At 51.7% G+C, this 20,240-nt stretch overlaps 2 protein-coding genes across 8 annotated transcripts; both read right to left on the reverse strand.

Annotated features, from left to right (window-relative positions):
• Positions 1-1,873: 1,873 nt before the first annotated feature.
• On the reverse strand, positions 1,874-6,423 carry ULK3 (unc-51 like kinase 3). 7 transcript variants are annotated; one of them, XR_012661649.1, is made up of 16 exons: positions 6,206-6,423; positions 5,797-5,956; positions 5,496-5,616; positions 5,284-5,388; positions 5,057-5,200; positions 4,882-4,964; positions 4,626-4,781; positions 4,441-4,546; positions 4,269-4,309; positions 4,041-4,143; positions 3,852-3,916; positions 3,654-3,732; positions 3,524-3,564; positions 3,401-3,471; positions 3,268-3,322; positions 1,874-2,999 (listed from the first exon to the last, which is right to left on the reverse strand). XR_012661649.1 is itself a non-coding variant. In XM_075099881.1 (16 exons), exons 1-16 carry the CDS (start codon positions 6,421-6,423, stop codon positions 2,983-2,985), a joined length of 1,542 nt encoding a protein of 513 aa, XP_074955982.1. In that variant the 3' UTR covers positions 1,874-2,982. The 7 variants fall into 7 exon arrangements, 6 of the variants coding, with proteins under 6 accessions (XP_074955982.1, XP_074955984.1, XP_074955986.1 ...); XM_075099881.1 differs by having other exon boundaries at positions 3,401-3,448; XM_075099883.1 differs by having other exon boundaries at positions 3,401-3,448; positions 5,797-5,937; positions 6,206-6,359.
• On the reverse strand, positions 6,407-20,207 carry SCAMP2 (secretory carrier membrane protein 2). The gene is made up of 9 exons (XM_075099892.1): positions 20,034-20,207; positions 14,812-14,892; positions 14,053-14,142; positions 12,937-13,054; positions 12,066-12,194; positions 11,388-11,547; positions 10,777-10,878; positions 8,925-9,042; positions 6,407-7,865 (listed from the first exon to the last, which is right to left on the reverse strand). Exons 1-9 carry the CDS (start codon positions 20,088-20,090, stop codon positions 7,719-7,721), a joined length of 1,002 nt encoding a protein of 333 aa, XP_074955993.1. The 5' UTR covers positions 20,091-20,207; the 3' UTR covers positions 6,407-7,718.
• Positions 20,208-20,240: the final 33 nt, after the last annotated feature.

Consider the following 20,240-nt stretch of genomic DNA (forward strand, 5'->3'; position numbering starts at 1 on the left):
GTGGATTAAAGCAGAAAATCTATTTTTTCTCTTCTACATTATAAACCCCTATATAATTCCTTAACCTATGGGGCCAGGTTTGGGTTGGATTTGTCTAAGCAAACCTTTATTGGGTGCTGGTGGATCTCTGCCAGCAGTGGAGCTTATAAATAAATAGCCCGTGAGTGGGCAGAGCTACTCTCGTGCACCAGACGTGGAGCAAGCCCTTATCATACGGCCACAGGATCAGGCCTCCGTTCTGCTGGCGCACATGGGATGTCGTGAGTGGTTTCCCCACCGGCCAAAGCATTAAATGAGCAATTGTTAAAGCACCAAAACAAATGAAGTGCTATCAAAGGATGGGGGATCTCTGCTGAACCCTTCATTTTTGTTTTTGCAGGTGATTAAATCTCCCTGTCAGCTGCTGCAGGAAGGGATGGCCCCATCCATCCCACTGCAGCATGACCACACAGCTGGTCCAGATATTGGGATTAATTTGGCTTAAAGAGCACAGAGGAGAGCCCAGGATTGGCTCCACGCACTGACCCAGCCTTCCCCAACCCTCTCTTTCTTTGAAAGTGTTTGAACTTACATCACTGAGTGACACACAGGATGGTACTAGGAGGGTGATAAACACATCTGTCACCCCAGCATCCCCCTCTGGGTGACAATCTGGACCCAAGAGCCACCCCGTGAGCAATGCATGGGATGCTGTGGGTCAGAAGAGCCCCTTGCAAGAGGTGAGGAGGCAGGACCACTTCAGCACACATCCCCACTGGGCTTTGCTGTGACACCGATGGGAGAAGGCAGACGGAGCACAGCCGTGCTCGCTTCTCCCTGCTGCAGCCAAAGCCATGCCAAGTGACGGAGGCCACTGCTGGAGCCAGCCCCGCACTGCCAGACTGGGGACTGCTCGCTTCATGCCTCCTTCCCTCCAGCCTGGGCAGTGACACTTGGCAGCGCTTTGCAAGCCCTGATGCAGAAGAGACTCGCATCCACCCTGACACAAAGCCAGGCACCCCAAGCTCCATCACCCCTGGGAAAGCGGCCGGAGCCTCTCCTCACTTCAAAAGGCTCTGGATTCAGCCATGTCTTCGGCAGAGCGTAAAGACAGATGCGATTATCCACGCCGGCTGCCGCAGCCAGCCGGTTCAGCCATCCCCAGCGGCTCTGCCCTAGCCACAGGCCAGGGGAGGGCAGGGGGTTTGAAAGCTCTTTAAAGCCTCAGGCTATAATCTCTGCTCAGAATAATAATAAAAATAATAAAAAATAATTTAAAAAGACATAAAAATGCCTTGCCACATCTGCCCAGGAAGGTCTCTGACAGCTTGGTCATTGAGCAGCCAGCAAAGGCCTAAAGGCTGGGGCTACAGGAGGAAGAAATCACATTATGGGGCAGCATCTGGGGCAAAAGCAGCCTCAGGAGGAGCTGTGCTGGGGTCACAGCTCAGACCATCCCTGGGGTCCCCCAAAAATCACCCCAGCCTTTGCTCCAACCCCTCTGCCTTTCCCCCACACCTTGCTGCCCAGTCGTTCCTCGCCTGCCATAAAAATCTATTGGAGAAAATGTGATTTTACGTAATCTTCCGTGTTGTTCTGCTCAATGTTTTACACGCGCGCACACAAGAAAAAAAAAAGATCTGGAGCGAAAACAAGGTCAAACCGTGCTTTGGCTGCCTCATGTCCCCAGGGAGTATGGGGAGGTGGCACCCTCCCAGCCAGCACTGGCTGGAGGAGAGAAGGGCACCCCTTGCTCTGGTCCTGGGCAGGGGGACAGCAACAAGGGGTCCCTGGCCCTTCCTGATGGCTCCAGGCACCCCAGGCTAGCTCTTTGTCCTGCATTTGGCTGAAGCCCCCTCTTGGGTCTTAAAGAACAAACCCAAGACTGGAGGAGTTGGAGAAATCAAAGTAAGTGTTTATTAAAGACAATAAATTACATTCCCTTGAAATACAGCAGATTTTGAGACAAGCCCCTTGCTTTGCAGGACAGGCAGACCTCCCCACCCCAGATACATGACCTCCGCAGGGCTGGGGAGGCTCCTGGGAATATAGTTTGGATATTCAGGTTGTCAGAGCCCTGAGAAGCAGAGCAGACAGGATGCCCAGGCTCTGCCTTCAGGGAAGTATCGCTGTTTTCAGCCACATGACTCTGTCCCTGAAGGTGATTGATTTCTGCTCATCTGTTTTATTTGACGACTATACCCGTGGAGGAGCACGCACAATCAGTTGTCCCTGCTGAGCACCGGTAACACCTCATGACACAAACGATGAATACAATCAGCACCTGCCAGACTCCAGTACAGGCAGGTTTAGGAAGAAAAAGCCTTGACCTCAATGCTCCAGCAGTGAAAGGGAGGTACGGCTGGGCTGGGACAATGCAACTGGGTGCTCCAGGCTGGGCGAGCGACGGTGGGTGCAAAGAGGTAGTTGCTGGGCGAGAAAGGCACAGCAGAGGGCGGGCGCAGGAAGCACCCCCGACCCCCTGCCTGCTGCCATTACCAACAGCCTGGAGCTACCAGCATGGTTCTGTGGGTCTGGGCTGTGCATATGCTCAGGGTTCCCCCAGAAGAATATGGGAGGTGGAAGAAACATCCAGCCGAAAAGGCAAGAGACATATGTGATTGGCAGGGGGGATATTCTGCCGGAGCCTGGCGCCAGGATAAAAATACCTAGTCCTATGGAGCCAGGGGAGGGAATTAGAGTGGAATAACCTGCCCGCCATGGTCAGGGGAGGCTGTGGCAGCAGACAGTCGAGGCAGGGCTGGGAGGGAACTCTGCCTGTCAGGAAATGAGTTGATGCCAGCGCCCAGGGAGAGAGGCAGATAGCCCTGCAGACCCACCCGTGGGACCCTCCGGGGGTGGAAGCCCAAGGGTGAACCCCTGAGGTGGTTGTCCCGATGCAGTCAGGATGAAAGCCTTGTCTTCCCTCCCCACCGCTGACGGCATCTCTTTGCATGGCAGTGCCAGGGCAGTGAGCAGCATCCTGCCGGCCGGCTCCTGTCATCACTGCAAGGTACAGGCTGTGCCGGGGGGACAGAGGGTGCTCACTTGGCTGCACACACTGTCACCCAGCCTGGGTGGGCTCCCAGGCATGGATGACCCCATGCTGGGGGGAGAGGAGGGCATGCGGTATCAGGATTACCCATGGGCAGAAATATCCCCATAGCTGCAGCAGCTGTAGGGATATTCCCTACTACAGGACCATAGCCACGAGGGGGGATGCTTCCCCAGGCCTTTTTCACCAAGGCCCCTCCAGAGGGATGAGGGAGGACAGAGAGGGGTACTCACTGCTCCGGACAGGCTCTGCCAGTGCTTCCTTGCCCATAGACTGCGCCTCCCGCATCTGCCAGGGGAGAGGAATGTTTTCTAGCCTGTAAACCCCCTCCCAAGCATGCTCCACAGGCCCCCTAAGCAGCTGTACCTTCATCTGATCTTTCAGGTACTCAGCTCGGGCCATCAGGTTCTGGATCTGGCAGAAAGAGAGGAAAGCCCCTTCAAAGCCATGCCAAGGGGGACACACCACTGTCCCACGGCTGGCACTCACCTCTGCGTGGAGCAGCTCCCGTCGCCTGCCTGCAGGTTCCGCTGCAGAGGGAAGAGGGATGTGCCACCAGATCAGCCATGGGTGCAGGATCTGTCCCTGCCCCACAGTGCCTGCTATGGCCACAACTCACCAGCCAGGAGGAGCAGCAGCTCCCCCAGGCTCTGCTGGTAGAGCTCCAGGGTGTCACTGTCATCTTTGCCTTCCTCCTCCTGCAAGAGACCCCAGAGGTCAGGCTGCAGCCAGGCGGTAATGCCAGCTCCCTCCCCACCTGGATTTGCTCTTTCCCCTTCCACTCGAGGGAGAGGGGACCCCCAAATCCACGACTCACCTTAGCAATGGCAGCAGAAGCCATTTCCAGCGCAGTGCAGAGCCGAGGCTTGTCCTTGGCCATCTCTGCAAGAGCAGATGTTGCACTGGGGAGCACCCCCATGAGGCACGCTTCAGACCAAAACACCACTGGGTGCCCCCGTCCTGTTCCGCCGATGCTGGGAGGTGGGATGTCCCTAAAAACCACTACCTTTAAGGAGCGCTCTGGACGGGTTCTCTTGCTGCAGGAGATTCTTGCTGCTGGAGGTGACCAACGCCTTCAGCTCCTCTGCTCGGGAGATGTATTGCCCCACCTGCCCACAGCGGGGGTGGGAGAGTGAGGGGACCTCCACCACAGGGGACAGAGGATTGGGGTGCATCTTGCTGACCTAAGTTGGGAGAATGATGTTCCCCACCTCCACAGGGATTTTTGGCTCACCTTGGCACGGATGGCTTCTTTCCGGCGAGCATCACTTTCATCTGGGGGGGGAGAATGACCAAACACTGGGGGGAGGGTGGGCTGCAAACTGGCCTCCCCTAGGGTGCTGCCCCCCAGAATGTACCCAGCACCGCCCATGACCCATGCAGCCTACCAAAAAGGGCAGACTCACAGTGCAGAGCTGGCACAAAATACTCCAGGGCTTTGCAGTAGAGTGAGAGGGCAGCGGAGGCATCCCCTTCCTGATCCTTCTTCACTGCCTCCACCACCAGGTCAGTCTGGAGGAGACAAGGGGGGGAGCTCAGGGCTCATCTCCCACAGCATCCCCAGGGAGCAGCACCCCAGCACCCCGCTCACCGCCTTGCAGAGGCTCTCAGGGCTGGGGATGTGCTCCATATCCACAAAAGGGTGGGCAAAGAAGTGCTCAAAAGAGATACGTTTCATCGGATCCCTCTCCAAGAGCTGTCCTAAAAGATCCCGGCACTCCGGGGAGAGCAGGGGCCGGCTGGGCAGCTGGGGAGGGAAGGGGGCTGAGACCACCAGCCCCACTGCAACCCCAGCACACAGGGACAGGCTGCGAGACCCTATCTAGCTCTATCCCATCCCACGTTACCTCGACAGCCTGGGTGCTGCGGATCTTCTCCTCCAGCTCAGCGAAGGAGCGGGAGGCGAAGGGTGGCCTTCCGAAAAGTGCTTCTGTAGGGGGAGAAAGGGAGCCGCAGGGGCAGAGGGAGTGGGGGAAACTGGCCCTGTGTCCAGCCCCATTGGATATAAAAACAAAAGTCTACCATAAAGGATGACACCCACGGACCACAAGTCCACCCGGGCATCGTACTGCTGGCGGCACACCATCTCAGGGGCCATGTAGAGTGGGGAGCCCCGCAGAACGTGTTTCTCGTCCCATGGCGACATGTGCTGCGCAAACCCAAAATCTAGTGGGGGAGAGGGCAAGGAGAGCTTAGGGGAGGGAAGAGTGAATTACCACCACCAGCCCCTCCCAGGGACCTGCCCTGACCTGCCAGCTTCAGCTGGGGGTTCTCCAGGGCACTCAGGAGGATGTTCTGTGGCTTGAGGTCCAGGTGGGAGATGTTGCAGTCGTGGAGGAACTTCAGGGCGCAGGCTGGGCAGGCAGAAGGGCACGTGGCAGGTGGGATGCCACCGCACCCCCAAACCCCTGGGGAAGGTGCCTGACAGGGCCGGTATGGGCACTGGATAGCACATCCTTACCAAGCTGCTGCAGGAAGATGCGTGCCACCTTCTCGGGGAGGATCCTGCGCATCCGGATGAAGCGGGAGAGGTCCCCCCCAGCGCAGAACTCCATGATCAGGTAGATGTGGTCACTGTCCCACTGTGCAAGAGGACCCCATCAGGCCACCCTGGCCTGTCCCACCGCATATCTCACCCACACAGGGCCCGCTTGGACCAGTTTGCCCAGTTGCTGGCACCCAGCCCCATGGATACACCTTTGGGGAGCTGGGACAGACCCCAGAACCTGAGCTGGCTGGATGTTGGAAGCCCCCAGCCCCACCTGGAAGTCCTTGAGCTCCACGATGTGTGGGTGGCGGATGGTCTTCAGGATCTCAATCTCCGTCAGCAGGTTCTCCACCGACACCCGGTTGAGGCTCCTCTTGCTCACACACTTGATGGCCACCACCTCACGTGCATCCCTCTGCCGAGGGGAGCCGACCCTGGAGCCCCCCACCCACCCAAAGAGCCACCCTGAGGGCCCTTCCCCAGCCTGCCAGAGGGGTCTGGGTGGGCGGGGGGAAAAAGGAGCCCCTGGCAGGGGTGGAGAGGGGACAGGTCCCAAGCTGGGGGCTGCAGGTCTCATATAGGGGCTATAGGGATGGTGTCACATATGGAGGACTGTGAAAAGGAGGGTCCCAGGGGGTCGGGGGGGAGATTGGGAGGGGTCCCCATAGCAGGCCCGGCCCTACCTTCCTGTAGGCCTTGTAGACGGTGGCGTAGGTGCCGGCACCAAGGCGTTCAGTGAGGATGAACTCGTCCAGGCGCGGCGGGGCCCAGCCCGCACCGGCCATCTCCGCACCGACCCCGCTTCCGCCTTCCCGGCGCGCCCCGGTCCTGGACACGCCCCCGGACACGCCCCCGCAAAAACCACGCCCCCGACAGGCGAGCGATTCTCTTTTGAGCACATATACCTTTTATTATTAATTATATTCCTTTTTTACATGAAAAAAGTCAAACGCAGGGGAAAAAAATAAAACAGGAGGAAAGGGGTGTAAAATCGCCAATTTCTGGCCAAGACGGCTGGGGGGGCCCCGGGCAGCCCCCCAGCACAGGCTCTGCCAGCAAAGGACGGGGCACAAAAATACCACCCCACACAAGGCGGGAGGAAACCGTATGTCCCCTGCACATCAGCCCCCAGACCACATCCGCATCCAAAGGGACACCCCATCTCAGGACACAGCTTTCCGAGCAAAACGCACATCAAACCAGTTCTTTCCCAGCTGAAATAAAAACCGCAAAACCAGAACAACAGAAAAAAAACCACACCAAAGCCAACACGTGGGAGTAGGAAGGCAGGGAGGAATTGTCGCTGGAAAAAAATTCATTCATGCTCTTGGCTGGCAGGTGCTCAAGGTTAGTTGGGAGAAGGACATGGCAGGCACCACGCGGTGTTGGAGCCGGTGCCCTCAGTGCCGCTGATCCCCAAACAGCAGAACTGGCGAGGCAAACAGAAATCCCCTTTTCCCTCCATCCCCTGGTTTAAGGCCTTAATGAAGGCTCAGCCCCCGCTGATCCCTTCTCTCCCTCTCCATGCCCAGGGCCTTGGGTGCTGGCAAAGGGGCACAGGAGCCCCAAGGGCAATCTGTGGGATCCTCGTGGAAGCAGAGGGGATATCTGCCAGGGGGGAACAAGCAGAAAGAACTTTCCCCTCCTTTCTGATCCTCCCTGTTCCCAGGTTTTCCTCCATGCCACGTTAACCTGACTCTCAGGAAGGTGAGCAGTTAAGAGGTCAAAAATGCAGCATTGTGTAAGTGTAATAAACCAGAAGTAGAGTTTCTGCTCTTAAAATTAATGACAAACTACATGCAAGTTACAAAACCCCCCCAAAACATCAGATAATCAAATTCTTCATAGCAAAGACCAATAGAAGAGAGAGTAAAATCAGAGACCTGCTTCCCCTTGCCTTTCTGCTGTGGACAGGGTGAGGGGAGGAAGAGACAAACACTCGGTATGTCCTGGATAGAGAAATATATTTGCTTCAGAGAATGTCTCCCCTATCTTCCCACACCCTAAAACAAGACAGGGAAAACTAATCATCACAAACCTAGGCCAGCTGAAGCTAAAAAAAAACAGACCTCTTCTTATCTGGAGTTGGCACCACAGAGCTAACATGGTACCCTCAAAAAGTGCATCTTTAGAACAAAAAAAAAAGTTGGGGTGATGATGGCAGAGGAAGCGAGAGGGAGGTAGCCCCGGGAAGAGCTAGTTCCCCCGGAAAGCGCTCTGTGCAGCTGAGGAGGCTGCCCCAGCAGCTACATTCTGGAAGCCCCTGTTGGTGAGGATGCCTTGGGAGAACTCTTCCTGGGCCCTTTGGAAACTGGCTCCTGTGCGTCGATACAGGGAATGCACCTGGGAAACAAGAGAGGAAAAAAATTATCCTGCAAGTACAGGTTGCTGCACACACCTTGCTTGCTTTTCCTTGGCCGTGTCACTAATCAGCTCTTTTGGCAGCTAGAGGATGGGCTGGAGCCATGAGCTCCATCTCACCCAGCACATGATGCTGCAGCTTTCAGGAGACCCTTATCTGTGGTAAAATGTGGAGCTCTTGGCAAAATGGCAGGTATCAGACCAAAAGCTCCGCTCCCCACACTGTGATGGTACGGACTCTTAACCCCTGCATTTACAGACACTTGCGAGGCAGGATCTGAAGGTCCCTGCAACTACAAGCATCAGGTATTTCCTTCAGGATACAATTTAGGAGAAAAGGAGGAGGAAGTAATAGAAACAGGACCAGTCTGTCCTTGCCTTCCCCAAAGCTACATTTCTGCTGTTAATCACACAAATGCAACCCTGGTGTGGTCGATCAGAAGGAGAAAGTGAGGTTTGTGTTTAGGAGCCAGCAGGAAGGCACTCTGGATCTCACCAGGCTTTGAGAAGTCCCACCACATTGCGGTAGCAGTGATTGTAAAGCCCTGGATAACCGAACAAAACCTTCTCTCCTCAGCCACCTCTGGACAGACCCATAAGCTAAAGGGAGGTGCTAGAAATTTTATGTCTCTTTGAGGCAGGTGACATCTGGGACCTTGCTGGCCACCTTCTCAGGATTATTTAATAGAATTGACAGCAGCCGACACAGCAAGCCTTACTACACCCTCCTTTATCATACTGTGCGCGGTTAATGGCGTGCCTTACTGAAGCATCCACGCCTCTTGTTCCCTCCCCAAAGACTACTTTCCCACCTGCAAGTCCCTTTAGTGTGTTCAAGCAACTCGACAGTGAAGCAGGAAGCACAAACAAAAATACTTTCATTAAAAGCTCTTGACCTGACAGTGCCCCAATTATACCTACAAAAGCAAGCTAACCGCCAGACAGATGAGAGGCGGTGGCAACCCCAGGATACCCTGGGAGCAGCCTGACCTGTGGATCTTCTATTCAGCAGAGACCTCACCTTGCCTCCAAGCCACTCACCTGCTTCAGGAGGAGGAGTGAGAGAACTGCACACAGCGTGAAGAATCCTGCCACCACCATCATGATAATAGCCACGGCCAGGTTTTCCTTCACCTCAGATAGCGCCGCAATCCATCCGCTGCAAGCGAGATGAGAGCAGAGTGAGCCTGGCGAGCATTTGATTCACAGGATGAGATGGAGCAGAGGGAGAAGAGGCACCAACACATTGCACAAGAGCCTTGGGGGGAAGGTTACAGGGAAGCGCAAACCCAAACAAAACGGCTGTGAAAACAGGAACCCAGAGTTCACCCAGGCACTCATTTGGGAGCCAGAATTTCCATTAACATTTCTTTAGAAGCAATCCACCTCTACACAAGATAATCACACTCACACCACCCATTACAGCCCTAGCCCGTGGACCACTCCCCTTCAGCAGCACTTGATACTGTCATAAATCAAGTCACTTCCACAAACACCTTCTCAGAAGTCAGCCAAGCAGTGTAAAGATAGGCTGGCACATCTAAATTGGAAGAGAACGGCTGGCAGATCTGGGGCCTAGATCTACATGTCACTGTGACAGCTCTGCCTGGACAGGGATGTAAGTGTTGGGAGGGGAGGAAGAGGACAGACGGGATGAAGTAAAGAGCTACAGAAAGGAGGAAACTGGCAGTTGCTGAAGGGTTGGAGCAGTGAGGGTGCTGGGAGTTGTCAGTGCTTGGCTCTGGGCAAAAACACCAAGATGTTTCACTCAAAACATCCTCCTGGGTGCTGGAAAAACGAATCTTCCGACTGCTAAACAAAGCAAAGAGTGCGCCACCAGGAGAGAGGTAATCAAGTGAGCTGAACTGTCCCATTTGAGGTGCTGCACAACTTCTTGCTCATTACAAGGGAATGGAAAGTTACGCCATGCACTACAGCCAAAAATAAATGTGCTGTCTGGCTCAAGGAAATACAGCAGAAAGCTCAACGCATGCTCTCCAAAGTTAGCCCCCTCCCAGTTCCCCATGACTAAGGCAGCATCAGTTAGCAGGGGAGGGAGTACAAGGACAGCTTTGCCCATGAGCTGTACTGCAGGCAGCGGGCAAAAATAGACAGCAGTTTCACTGCGCTCATCACCTGAGGGCTCACCCTCAGGAGAAAAACCACTAGCTGTTAACCTTTTCGCTGTTCACAGTAACTCAGGAATCTGATCTGTGGCCAACACAGCAAGGCGAAAAGAAAGCCAGTGCTTTCACTGCAGGGGGAAACTGCTGACAAGAGGCCTGTTGGACCCACTCCAGAAGCCCAGACTTACCCTTCTGTACAATGCCATCAAGAAAGGTGAGCATAAAACCCTCTCTGCTTGTTTTTTTTTGAAGCACAGCCCACCAACACCACACTCAAGAGAAATTCAGGAGGAGTTTGGGGACAGAATCAGGCTGCTAGCAGCAGTATCGAGTTAAGCTGTACCCAGGCTCTGTGTCAGAGATCCCTCATCCCCACACTACAGCCTCCATCAGGGAAGGCTCCATTTTAACACAAGGCAGATGCAGTCAACACCAGAGGCTCAGTATCAAGAAGAAATAAGTATTATATATATAAAGTGAGGCAGAAGGCAGGAGAGGAGGCATAGAAAATTTCACATACTCTTTTCAGTGCTGGCAGCAGCAGCAAAAGTACATGCCTTTGCTGGGACTAGGGCAGGAAGAGTGGAGGAGAGAGGCAGCCCAGCTGGGACCTGCCAAAGCTGTGTATCAGGTGAGAGAAGAAAACCATGGGAGAAAGAAGAGACAACTGTCAGAAACAGACCCCAAAGCTTCCGACAGTCACAGCCCTGGTGAGAAAAAGCATCTGTGCAGGGCTGTGACATGGCAGCCCATGAAGCCAAGCTTACCTGTCTCCCCAGCCAGGAATGCCAACTGCCTGGATGATGTAGATTGCTATTTGGCAGAAGAAGATGAAAAAGAAGACGAAGAAGCTGAAGGAGCTGTCAGACCTGCAGGAGAAACAGCAGGAAGAGTGAAACCCAGGCATGTGATCCCTGCACAGACTCCCTTCTCTAAGGGGAGGGAAACAATTTCACTAAACTCTTTTCTCCTGGGGAAAGCTGCTACAGGGAGGTGATTTCAGGAGGAACTTATGCAGCAACACAATTTACAACATGTCATCTGCGTATCACAAAATCACTGCTCTGGACAGTGCACGATGGAGTGAAGGCAGCTGCCTTAACACACACGGTGTGCTCAACACATGAATGTACCAAACAGTTTTAAATATGAATAAAAAAAAGTAGGGCCCGATGATTGGCTAGGCTTTCAAGATGAAAAAGGACCACCATAATTAAGTTCCATCAGACACTTCTTGTTTAGGAACAAGCAGGTTTGATCTATCTAATGACACAAACAGCTAGAAAAATCCTGCAGGCAACACACAATTTGAACAGATAAAAGCAAAGCTCCTCTCACTAAAAGATATATCTCTGTTACAGAGGAAAATAGTACTTGCCTGAAAGCCTTGTAAATTGGTCGGTACCAACAGAGAAAGGCACAAGGGGTGAACAAAATAAACCACAGGATTGAGAGACCAAAGTCTACCCCTCTGTCCGACTTGACTGTGAACCATGCCAGGCAAGCAAGCAGGTTTAGCAGGAGGGTAATCGAATGTACTGTTTAGGATGGGATAGAGAAGAAAAAACATCAGTGAGTTCTTGGAAAATTTGGCAGCATTCCTAATCTTCCACTCAACCCATGGAGCTCTGCAGAAATTAAGGAGACTTTGGGCCACCTAATTTCCTTGCCTTCCTTGAAAGGAAACAGGAGCTTAACCTAAGAACTTCATCTGATCCTGCTGCTTACAACCAAATCTTAAAGCTATTCAAAGCACCAAAATTGACAAGAATGGTTAAGACTGTTTTGCCCCCCATCTCCTGTCTTTCAGAGTTTCAGGACAGATGATAAAGCCTCCATTAAACAAAAAAAAACCAAAAAAAAAAAAAACCACCAAAATTCTGTCATGAATGAGCTATTCCCAAAGCATAAACTTGGAGTCTTTTACATTTTCTGTCAGAGACATTATTTTACCCTTGCAGACAACATCTACAGAACTTACTGTAGGTCAAAGCTCAGCGTTTTATACAGAATCTTCTTCAAAAGAGTTTTTATTGTAGTTCAGTGTGTTACTTACACATCCACAAGTAATACAGCATCTTGCATATCCGCTGGTAGTCAGCTGGGATGTCTGCAGAAAAATCCTGATAAAAGCACGGCTTGATCGGACACTTCCTGGGAAGAGGAGGCCAGTTGTTTTGCCTCGCTGTGGAACAGAGAAATGAGCAGTTCTCCACTTGCTCTTGTTGAAAGACTAATTCACACACCATAATTTGCAAGTAGCCATTCATATCTACTGATATTAAAACCTTGGAAGGGGATAGGTCTCAGTAAGTAACTAGGTCTGAGCAGGCAGTGCAGCTGGGGTGTGTTAACTCTGCTGGCAGCAGTGAGGCAGACCAGCCCAGTCTCAGGGCTTTCCTCTGTAGGAGGTAGAATTCCCTTGCAATGGCCAAAGGGCCATCACAACCACCGCCACGAAGCACTACAAGCCCAGATTCAACCATTTAAAACCAAGATGAAAAGAAAATATTGTTTTGCTGTGGTTAAAACAGCCTCAAAACTGAAGAAAAAGCTTTATTGCTCTCTGTGAGAAGCCTCGAAGTGGAAGCATCACACAACAGCTCAGACATGGATATGGAACTGGTGTTTGAAGAACTTAACGTGGCCAAGTGCAGATGCTGACAGCATGCTCGAGGGCAGAGAGACACCAGAGCTGGTCTCCAGCATCTCACCTCTGAGCTTCTTTCCCACCTTGTAAGTTAAGGGATGACAGGTACAGTCCCTAAAGGGTTACCACAGCTGTGAAGGATTAGAGGAAAGATACACGCTTGTAAAAGCTGCGTATACTTGGACGGGCTGAGCCTTCATCAAATCCTGACAAACCAAGCATCCGGGCTTCCCTGGGCACCACACTCATTGCAGGCAGGGCAGGAAGCACTACTCACGATTAATGCTGGCTGTGTTACTCTGCAATTCCCTTTCCTTCTTCTCCAACTCGGCTGCCTTCCTCTCTAATTCTGCCTGCTGCTGAAGAAGCTCAGCCTGTGCTGCCGCAGCCACAGCCTAAAGTAGGGGAAGAAAAAGGTTAGACCTTCCCTTACTGAGGCAGTGGCAATACCACCAGCAAACACACCAGATGCCAAACTGGAACGGACACAAAGGCAATTCAACAGCAAGGGTTGAGGACAGTTTGAAAGCTGAATACCCGTGGCTGATCTGAAGTGTATTGAGGCTTTCTGCCTTACCTGCTGGAGGACAAAATAAAGATCAATGCAGACTCCACCCAGATGTTCTTCTCTCGCCCCATAGGAAGACAGGGCTGGAAGAGCCCTCAGGAGGCTATCCAGCCTGATGCCCACCCTCTATGCCCTCCCCTCTCAGCAAAGCTATGCTTTTCTTGCAGCTTCTTCTATCTCCCAGTCTGTCTCACTGCTCTAAGTGCCTTGCAACAGGGCAGCAAGCAGGACTCCTGAGTTCACCAGGACAATTCCCTTCCCCACTAGGGCAGGAGTTTCAAAGGAAAGGCAAGACAACTGCTTACCACACCTCTTCAGAATCTCTTTGAGCTGTTTGCTATTGTGAGAACAGATCCTTTCTCCTACCATCCTTGGCTTCTTTGCTCTTTAGATGAGGTGGTCCTGGCAGTCAGGTACTTGCTAGCCGCCTAAGCAGCGGCTGCAACATCTAGCTAGACTGCATTTACACTCCTGGAACTGAGTGTGTCTGACTAGTCATGAGAACTAAGCCAAAAGCACTAATGGGACACATTTCAGTGTTTGCAGAGGGAAGCCAGAGCAAATAGGATACAAGGAAAAGCAAGCTCTGTCACCAGAGGGACAGGGAAAAGGCATTAAAAAAATTGCATGTCTGTATTTCCTACAGAGATCTGCTTTGCAAGGCAGGTACAAATGCAAGTCTAAAACATCACTCCCAGCTTCCCATACCCAGCCCCACAAAATCCCCTTCCCCTCCTATTCCCACATGCCTCCAGAGGCCCATGGGAGCTCCTTCATGCTCTCCAGCCTAGCTCTTGGGAAGGCGGCAGTGAGGGGCTGCCATACCTGGGGAGTGGGCTCCACAGATGTCTGCAGAACAGCAGGCTGCGAGCGGCCAGAGGGCTGCGTGGCTGGCGTTGTCCGTGCTGCATTTGTCTGCATGTAAAGTCACAAGCAGCAAGGGAAAAACATTACATGTGACTTCTTTTAGCAAACGATAGTTCAAATTTTAACACTACTGAATCAGAAAGCACCAGCAGGAAGCAACTCTGCTTTTTCAAAAGTTTGTTAGTTCCTTAAGGCACTGGGGGAGCAGCACCCAAGGATTACGGGTATTAGGCATAAGAGAAAAAAAAAGGGATTTTGATCAGTTGTTTGGACTGCAAATATTGCTTTACCCCACCTTCCTGCCCTCCTTTCCCACCTCGCACATGGCAGCAGCAGGAAATAAGAATGAAGTTCTTGCAGCAATCCATCGACGACACCACCACAGCAGTTCAGCTTCCAACCCAGAGACCAAATAAATATTGATGCATCCTGCCACAAAACATCTTCCCCTTCACACTTCATATAGCTTTACTGTGAGCCAGCAGCCAGTTTGAAAGAAGCTGTTCCATGTGAGCAGAGAGCTCCAGCTAGGGTTTATTAGTGCTCCAGTGCAGAAGCAGTTGCCTGCAGCTTGCCACGCACACAATGAACTACTACCCGTGGGGAAATGAGCTGCAAATGCCTCACTCTTACTTTTAAGCTGCACCTACCAAAGGTCCCTCCTACACTGCTAAAAACACCAGCAATATACCTAGCACAAAGACACATGCCACGTACCAGCTGGGAGCTCTCAGAGAAGGGATTGAATTCATCCAAGCCACTTTGGCTAGCATTTGTGAGCTGTGTCACTGAGGGATCCTGAAAGGAGAGAGAGCAAAGACAAATCAGCACCGGACACAGGTCGTCATTAGTTTAGATGTTATCCCTGCTTGGTAACTGGGAACAAGATGGGGTGAAGTACACCCCTGCCACAGGGAGACAGCTTTGGCTGGTAATTAATTCAAATAACTGAGGAGACGACTATCAGCAAGGCAAGATTTGTAGGCAGAAGTGATCTCCTGTTCAGCCAAGAGGTATATTTGAAGAACTACAACATGCTTTTGGCAAAGAAGCCCTTTCTACAGATTACTACCACTTACCTACAGCGAGTTATTCCTAATTGCCAGAGACCTGTCACAGGACACAGATCCATTCATCCACAGTCAAGAGAGTTTCTGGACACATGGCATCACCCCCAAACCTCAACTGCACCACAAAACAAGTGAGGATCCACAAAGCAAAACAGAGCCTCACAAAATGAGTTTCCAGGTACAACCAGTCCTGGCTGATAGGTGTCAGCTGCCACCCAGGGCATTCGGGACACCAAGCTAAAATGCCAGTGGTTACCCTGCAAAGGCAAAACAGCCAGGAAACTGGAGCTGGAGGTGTGACATCAGTTACCTTCAGAGGTTTTAATTCTGCCAGCATAGCAGCTGCATTCACCTGTACTCACAGCATCTCCTACTTATCTCCATCAAATAGTCCGATTGTTTAAAAAAAGGCTCTCAGCACCTCTGCCAAAAATGCCTTTCTTCCCTCACTGCAATGCACTTAGCTATTTTTATTTCTTCTTTTATATACACTACTTCCCATAAAGATCCCTCTCTAATAGACTTGGACTTCTGCAGTGTTTCTCTCCCTAGTTATTAGAGAAACAAGGTACTTTTTGAATTTGGAAATCCTACTGCAGAACAGCCTGGCAACCTGATAGCTGGGTGTGGATTAAAAGAAATTTTTTTTAAGTGGCTTTTTATCCTTCCCTCCTCCTTCAGCAGCTTGAGTCTCAAGATCAGTCATTTTAACTTTGTGGTTAATGGGGTGAGAAGCAATTGAGGCTGTAACAAGGTAAAAGTGGGCAATCAATGTGAGCAGAGTTTGACCGAGTCCATGCACTGCAGAAAAGTCATTTGACTTGTCTGCAACCAGCTGGAGACATTCCCCAGGGTTTTAGCGCAGCCTTCTGCTGAGCAAGATGCATAGGGAACAGTTAATGAGTAACTTCAGACATCTCCTTGATAGCAGACACTCCCTATGCAACAGGTTGCGCTAGTTTATGAATCACCCGGGGCTGAGGGATCTCAGATGAGGTTTCGTATGCTGCTTCATGAAGTACAACTCCCCACGCAGCAGGGCTGTGAAAAGTGAAGAGCACAAGCCAAATGGCCATGTTGGAAATAAGGACTGCAAGGACTCAAGTCACAGGTTTTATTTCACTACTTACTCCTCTGGAGGCAGTTTTGCAGACTCGTGGGCTGTCAACACAAGCTTACCAGTCGGTTAACACATGATAGGTACTGGGTGCTGGCATGATACCCCTTAATCCAGACCAAGCAAGGTCCCAGCCTAACTGAAGTCCAGCAGAAGACAACCACATAAGGAAGAGAAACTCCCTTAAAGGTATGGGAAGAAGAAAGCAAAGGGTGTGTAACCATCTGAAGAGCTTGAATGGCCAGGCTGGGAGGAAAGCGCTCAGAAATAAGGAGAAACACTAGAATACTGAGGCAAAACACACATTTTTCTCTTCCCATCACTCACCTCCAATCAAAAAGAAAGCTCCTAAATTACGCGGAGGCTCACCAGCGCAGCACTGCTATCAAATGGCAGGCTGTCAGTGGCCTGAGCAGGTCAGAGAGCAGCACCACTGTTTCACTTCCAGCTGCAGAACAGAGTTATTTCAAAGGGAGACAACCTCTCATCTTCTTGCATTGCTCAAAAAAAAACCTACTTAATGAGGCAGTACAGCCAATGCAAGGCAGTTCAGCTTGCTTGCTATTGCGCAAGTGTGTCTAAAGTAGATATACAAAAAGCAGGGAATTTGCAACAAAGCTGAAGAGTGTTTGGACATGTGCCTCTGTGCCCTGAATAGGGCAGGAAGGAAAAGAGCAGCTATGAACCAGAGGGTGATATAAAGGCACCAGCTTCCGCAATCCTGCGCTACACAGTGTGAAGGATGAGTAAGCACGAGAAATGCCGAGATGCCGAGGAGATGATGAGAAGTTGCCTACGAGCTTTGCATTTTACAGTTATTTTCTGCAAGCTATGGAGTAAAAGACAGTTAACCCTCTTGAAACAAGCACAAGCCTGCCTCTTTATGCTGTGAAACAGGGACTTAATTCAGCCACTAAACCACTTGAAGCCACATTACCTGGCTGTCCCTCCTCTGAGGAAGTAACGGCACACTCCGCTCCAAAGCCCCCATGTGCTTTTCCTTTCGGAGAGTTTAGTTGTTAGGATCCCCAGTTAAATTTGAGTAGTAATTCTCAGCTTGTTTCCTGCTTCAGAGCTAAGGAAGAGCTGGAGCACCTGAAAGCTCTCTCACTTCTCCAGCTCTTCTGTTTCATTTATTAAGTACATCCAGCCACACACTTTGTGCTCACAAGTCAGTTATGAGCTTGATCTGCAGAACGCCAGTGATCAGATCCCCATTTGTTGCCCTTCCTACCATCACTTCCACAAGCAGTAGGGATACATGAAGTCCTTTTTCACGACTTCAAATTCCCCAGTGCAGAATAATTTCATGTTTGGACCAAATTGCACTGACATGAAGAACTGTTTTCAAATGCAGTGTTAAATGCAAATATGAAGTTGCTGTCACACTGTGCCAGCTGACAGAGCTGCTGGAAGATTTTGATACAACAGATTTGTGCAAGGAAGGATACTCTTCCATTTCTTTCTCTTCCCAGAGGTTAAAGAAACAAAATAAAATTAGATGCCTCTCTAAATTAGATCAGTGCAAGAGAACTCAAACAAGAATCACCTGGAACTTAACACGGTTGTCTAAATATCATGGTAACTGCCCCAAATACTGCCAGTCCTGCAGTCAGCCACCAGTACAGGACCTCAGAGCACTGCTGTCACCTGGAAGATGCACTGAGAGAAACCTCAAGGATTTTATTATTGATATTTATAAACAAGATGGAAGTCTCCAGCCCTCTCTGAGGATTGCATCAAAGTTTTGGCAGTAGCTGCCCCTTATAGCAGGTTACTGAATAGACAAAGGCAGTTAATCATCTCTCATTAAACGGTTACACTAAGTAACAGAAAGAAGAGCCAGAGATATTTTTTTTTAACAGGACCAAACCAGTTTATTTTATACCAAGCTTATTGAACAGCACGAACAAAGTCTCCTTAAAAGGCAAAGATCCCCAGTTATGGCAGGATTTGCAAAGTACAAAGCGCTATACTGGGATCCACAAAAAAGACAGACAATCCTGGTGCTCTGCCCGGGAGATATTCATCAGCATGACAAGGCTGGGAGGGTAAAGGATGCCTCTAGTCTTTCAGCAAGATCTCCAGAGCGTGTGGAAGGGGATGTCAGCACCCAACGGGTGGGCAAACCGTCCTCCCAGCCCCGCGGTGCACCGAGCCAGCATGAGGATCCCAACCCTGGCAGGGAACAGGCTCATTTCATCAGATTTACTAGACCAGGGCAGCGCTGTCCTACATCATGAAATGCTGTGTTCAAATCGGAGAGACAGGACTTCAAGGCTCCGGGCAGCAGCACTCAGATATTCCTCGTGTCCAACTGCTGATAACAGGGGATATTTTTCTTTAAAAACCAGGGGACAAAGGTGAACACAAAACCCCACACTCCTGAAAGGAAGGTATAAAACCTGCCACAAAGAGCTATCAGGCAACCCCAGGGGCATCCACGGTGTGACGTACGTTTGTCCTCATTAAGAAATAGGCCTGACATCAGAGTTACCAGTCGTAAATATCATCCAATGTTTCTTGTTTAAACAGTGAGTAAAGCACAAGCACGGCCTTCTTCGGTCAGATACCAGGGCAGCTACAATGCACATAAAGCAACAGAATACTTACTTCCTCAGTGCCAAAGCAATAAATCCCTAAAGGAACAGTGACTGTATGTGTGAGCCACCCTATATTCTTCCCCCCCAGAGGAAATATTACAGGAGCATGGCCATCCAAACCCTTCCTGAGACACAGAGGAGCACGTTAAAACAAAGGTGAGGGAGAAAAAAAGATTTTTCTCTTCCTATTTCACTTTGATTCCTCAAGAAACACTGAGCCTGATCAACAAACAGTTTCGCTTTGGCTTGGCCACGAAATCAGAGGTCAGGAAATCACCCCTTCCTGCAGATTACATCCCCGCCAGACAGCAAAGGTAAGGCAGCCTCCACAGCCACTCGCTGAGGAAAGTCAAAGCCCAGACACTCATTTTCACACCGCCAATTAAGTCAGGTCCGAGAGGCCATTCCCAGCCAACTCCCTGTGTAAATGACCTCATGTTTCAGAGCATAGAGGTTAATCCTACAGAGGACAAACCCAGTGAAAGCAGATAAAGTCTCCAAGAACCTCAAAGGCTCCTGAAAACCACAGCCAAAGGATGCGTTTTGCCCAAAAGGTTGAGTTTTAAGAGCCGACGCTCTGGCATGTTAAAAACGGACCCCAGCGAGACCGCACGGGCGGCCGGACGGTGGCATCGCCAAGGGAGGTCTCTCGCTGGATTATTTTTAATATTTTTACGATAGAGGCATCTACCCCTGCTCCAGCATCCTCCGAGGCAGGGGTGGACGGCTGGCACCGAGCTCCACTCCCCAAGGCCTGGGGAGCTGCGGGGGGGCGGCATGAGACCCCTCCTGGAAAGGGGAAAATGGGGAGAAATGGCGGATTTGAGCAAAGGGCGGCAGGAAGGCCCCCGTGGGGGCGGGAGCGGCGGGGGGACCCCGGCGGGATCGCCCCGCTCCGGCCTCGTCCCGACGGTGGGAGCGGGCGCGGCACCCCCAGGCGCAGGGGGAGCGGGGGTGGGGGGGCGGGGCGGCCCGGGCCCCGCAGCGCGGCCCCCCTAATCCCGCCCCTTCTGCCCGACTGGCCACGGCGGGGAGAAGCGGCGCCACCATTGGCCAGCGACGCTTCAGTCAGTGCCACGTCCCGCCGCAACGGCGGGGAGGGGAAGGCCGGGCAGCTGTAGGAAGGGGCCGCCCGGGCCCGGTACCCACCTGGAAGGGGTTGATATCCACCGGGTCGGCAAACGGGTTGGTGTCGAAGCCCGACATGGACGCAGCCCCCTCTGTTCCGCTCCGCGCTTCCACCGCCGCGCCAGGCACTTCCGGGGCAACCGGGACGCCTGCGCCACCACCTACGTGCCGGACTCACACCCACCGCGCAGGCGCTTTGACCCCGCCGGGAGGGGCGGCTCTGGCGGG

This window comes from Phalacrocorax aristotelis, chromosome 7, assembly GCF_949628215.1.
Source record: "Phalacrocorax aristotelis chromosome 7, bGulAri2.1, whole genome shotgun sequence".
NCBI lineage: Eukaryota > Metazoa > Chordata > Aves > Suliformes > Phalacrocoracidae > Phalacrocorax > Phalacrocorax aristotelis.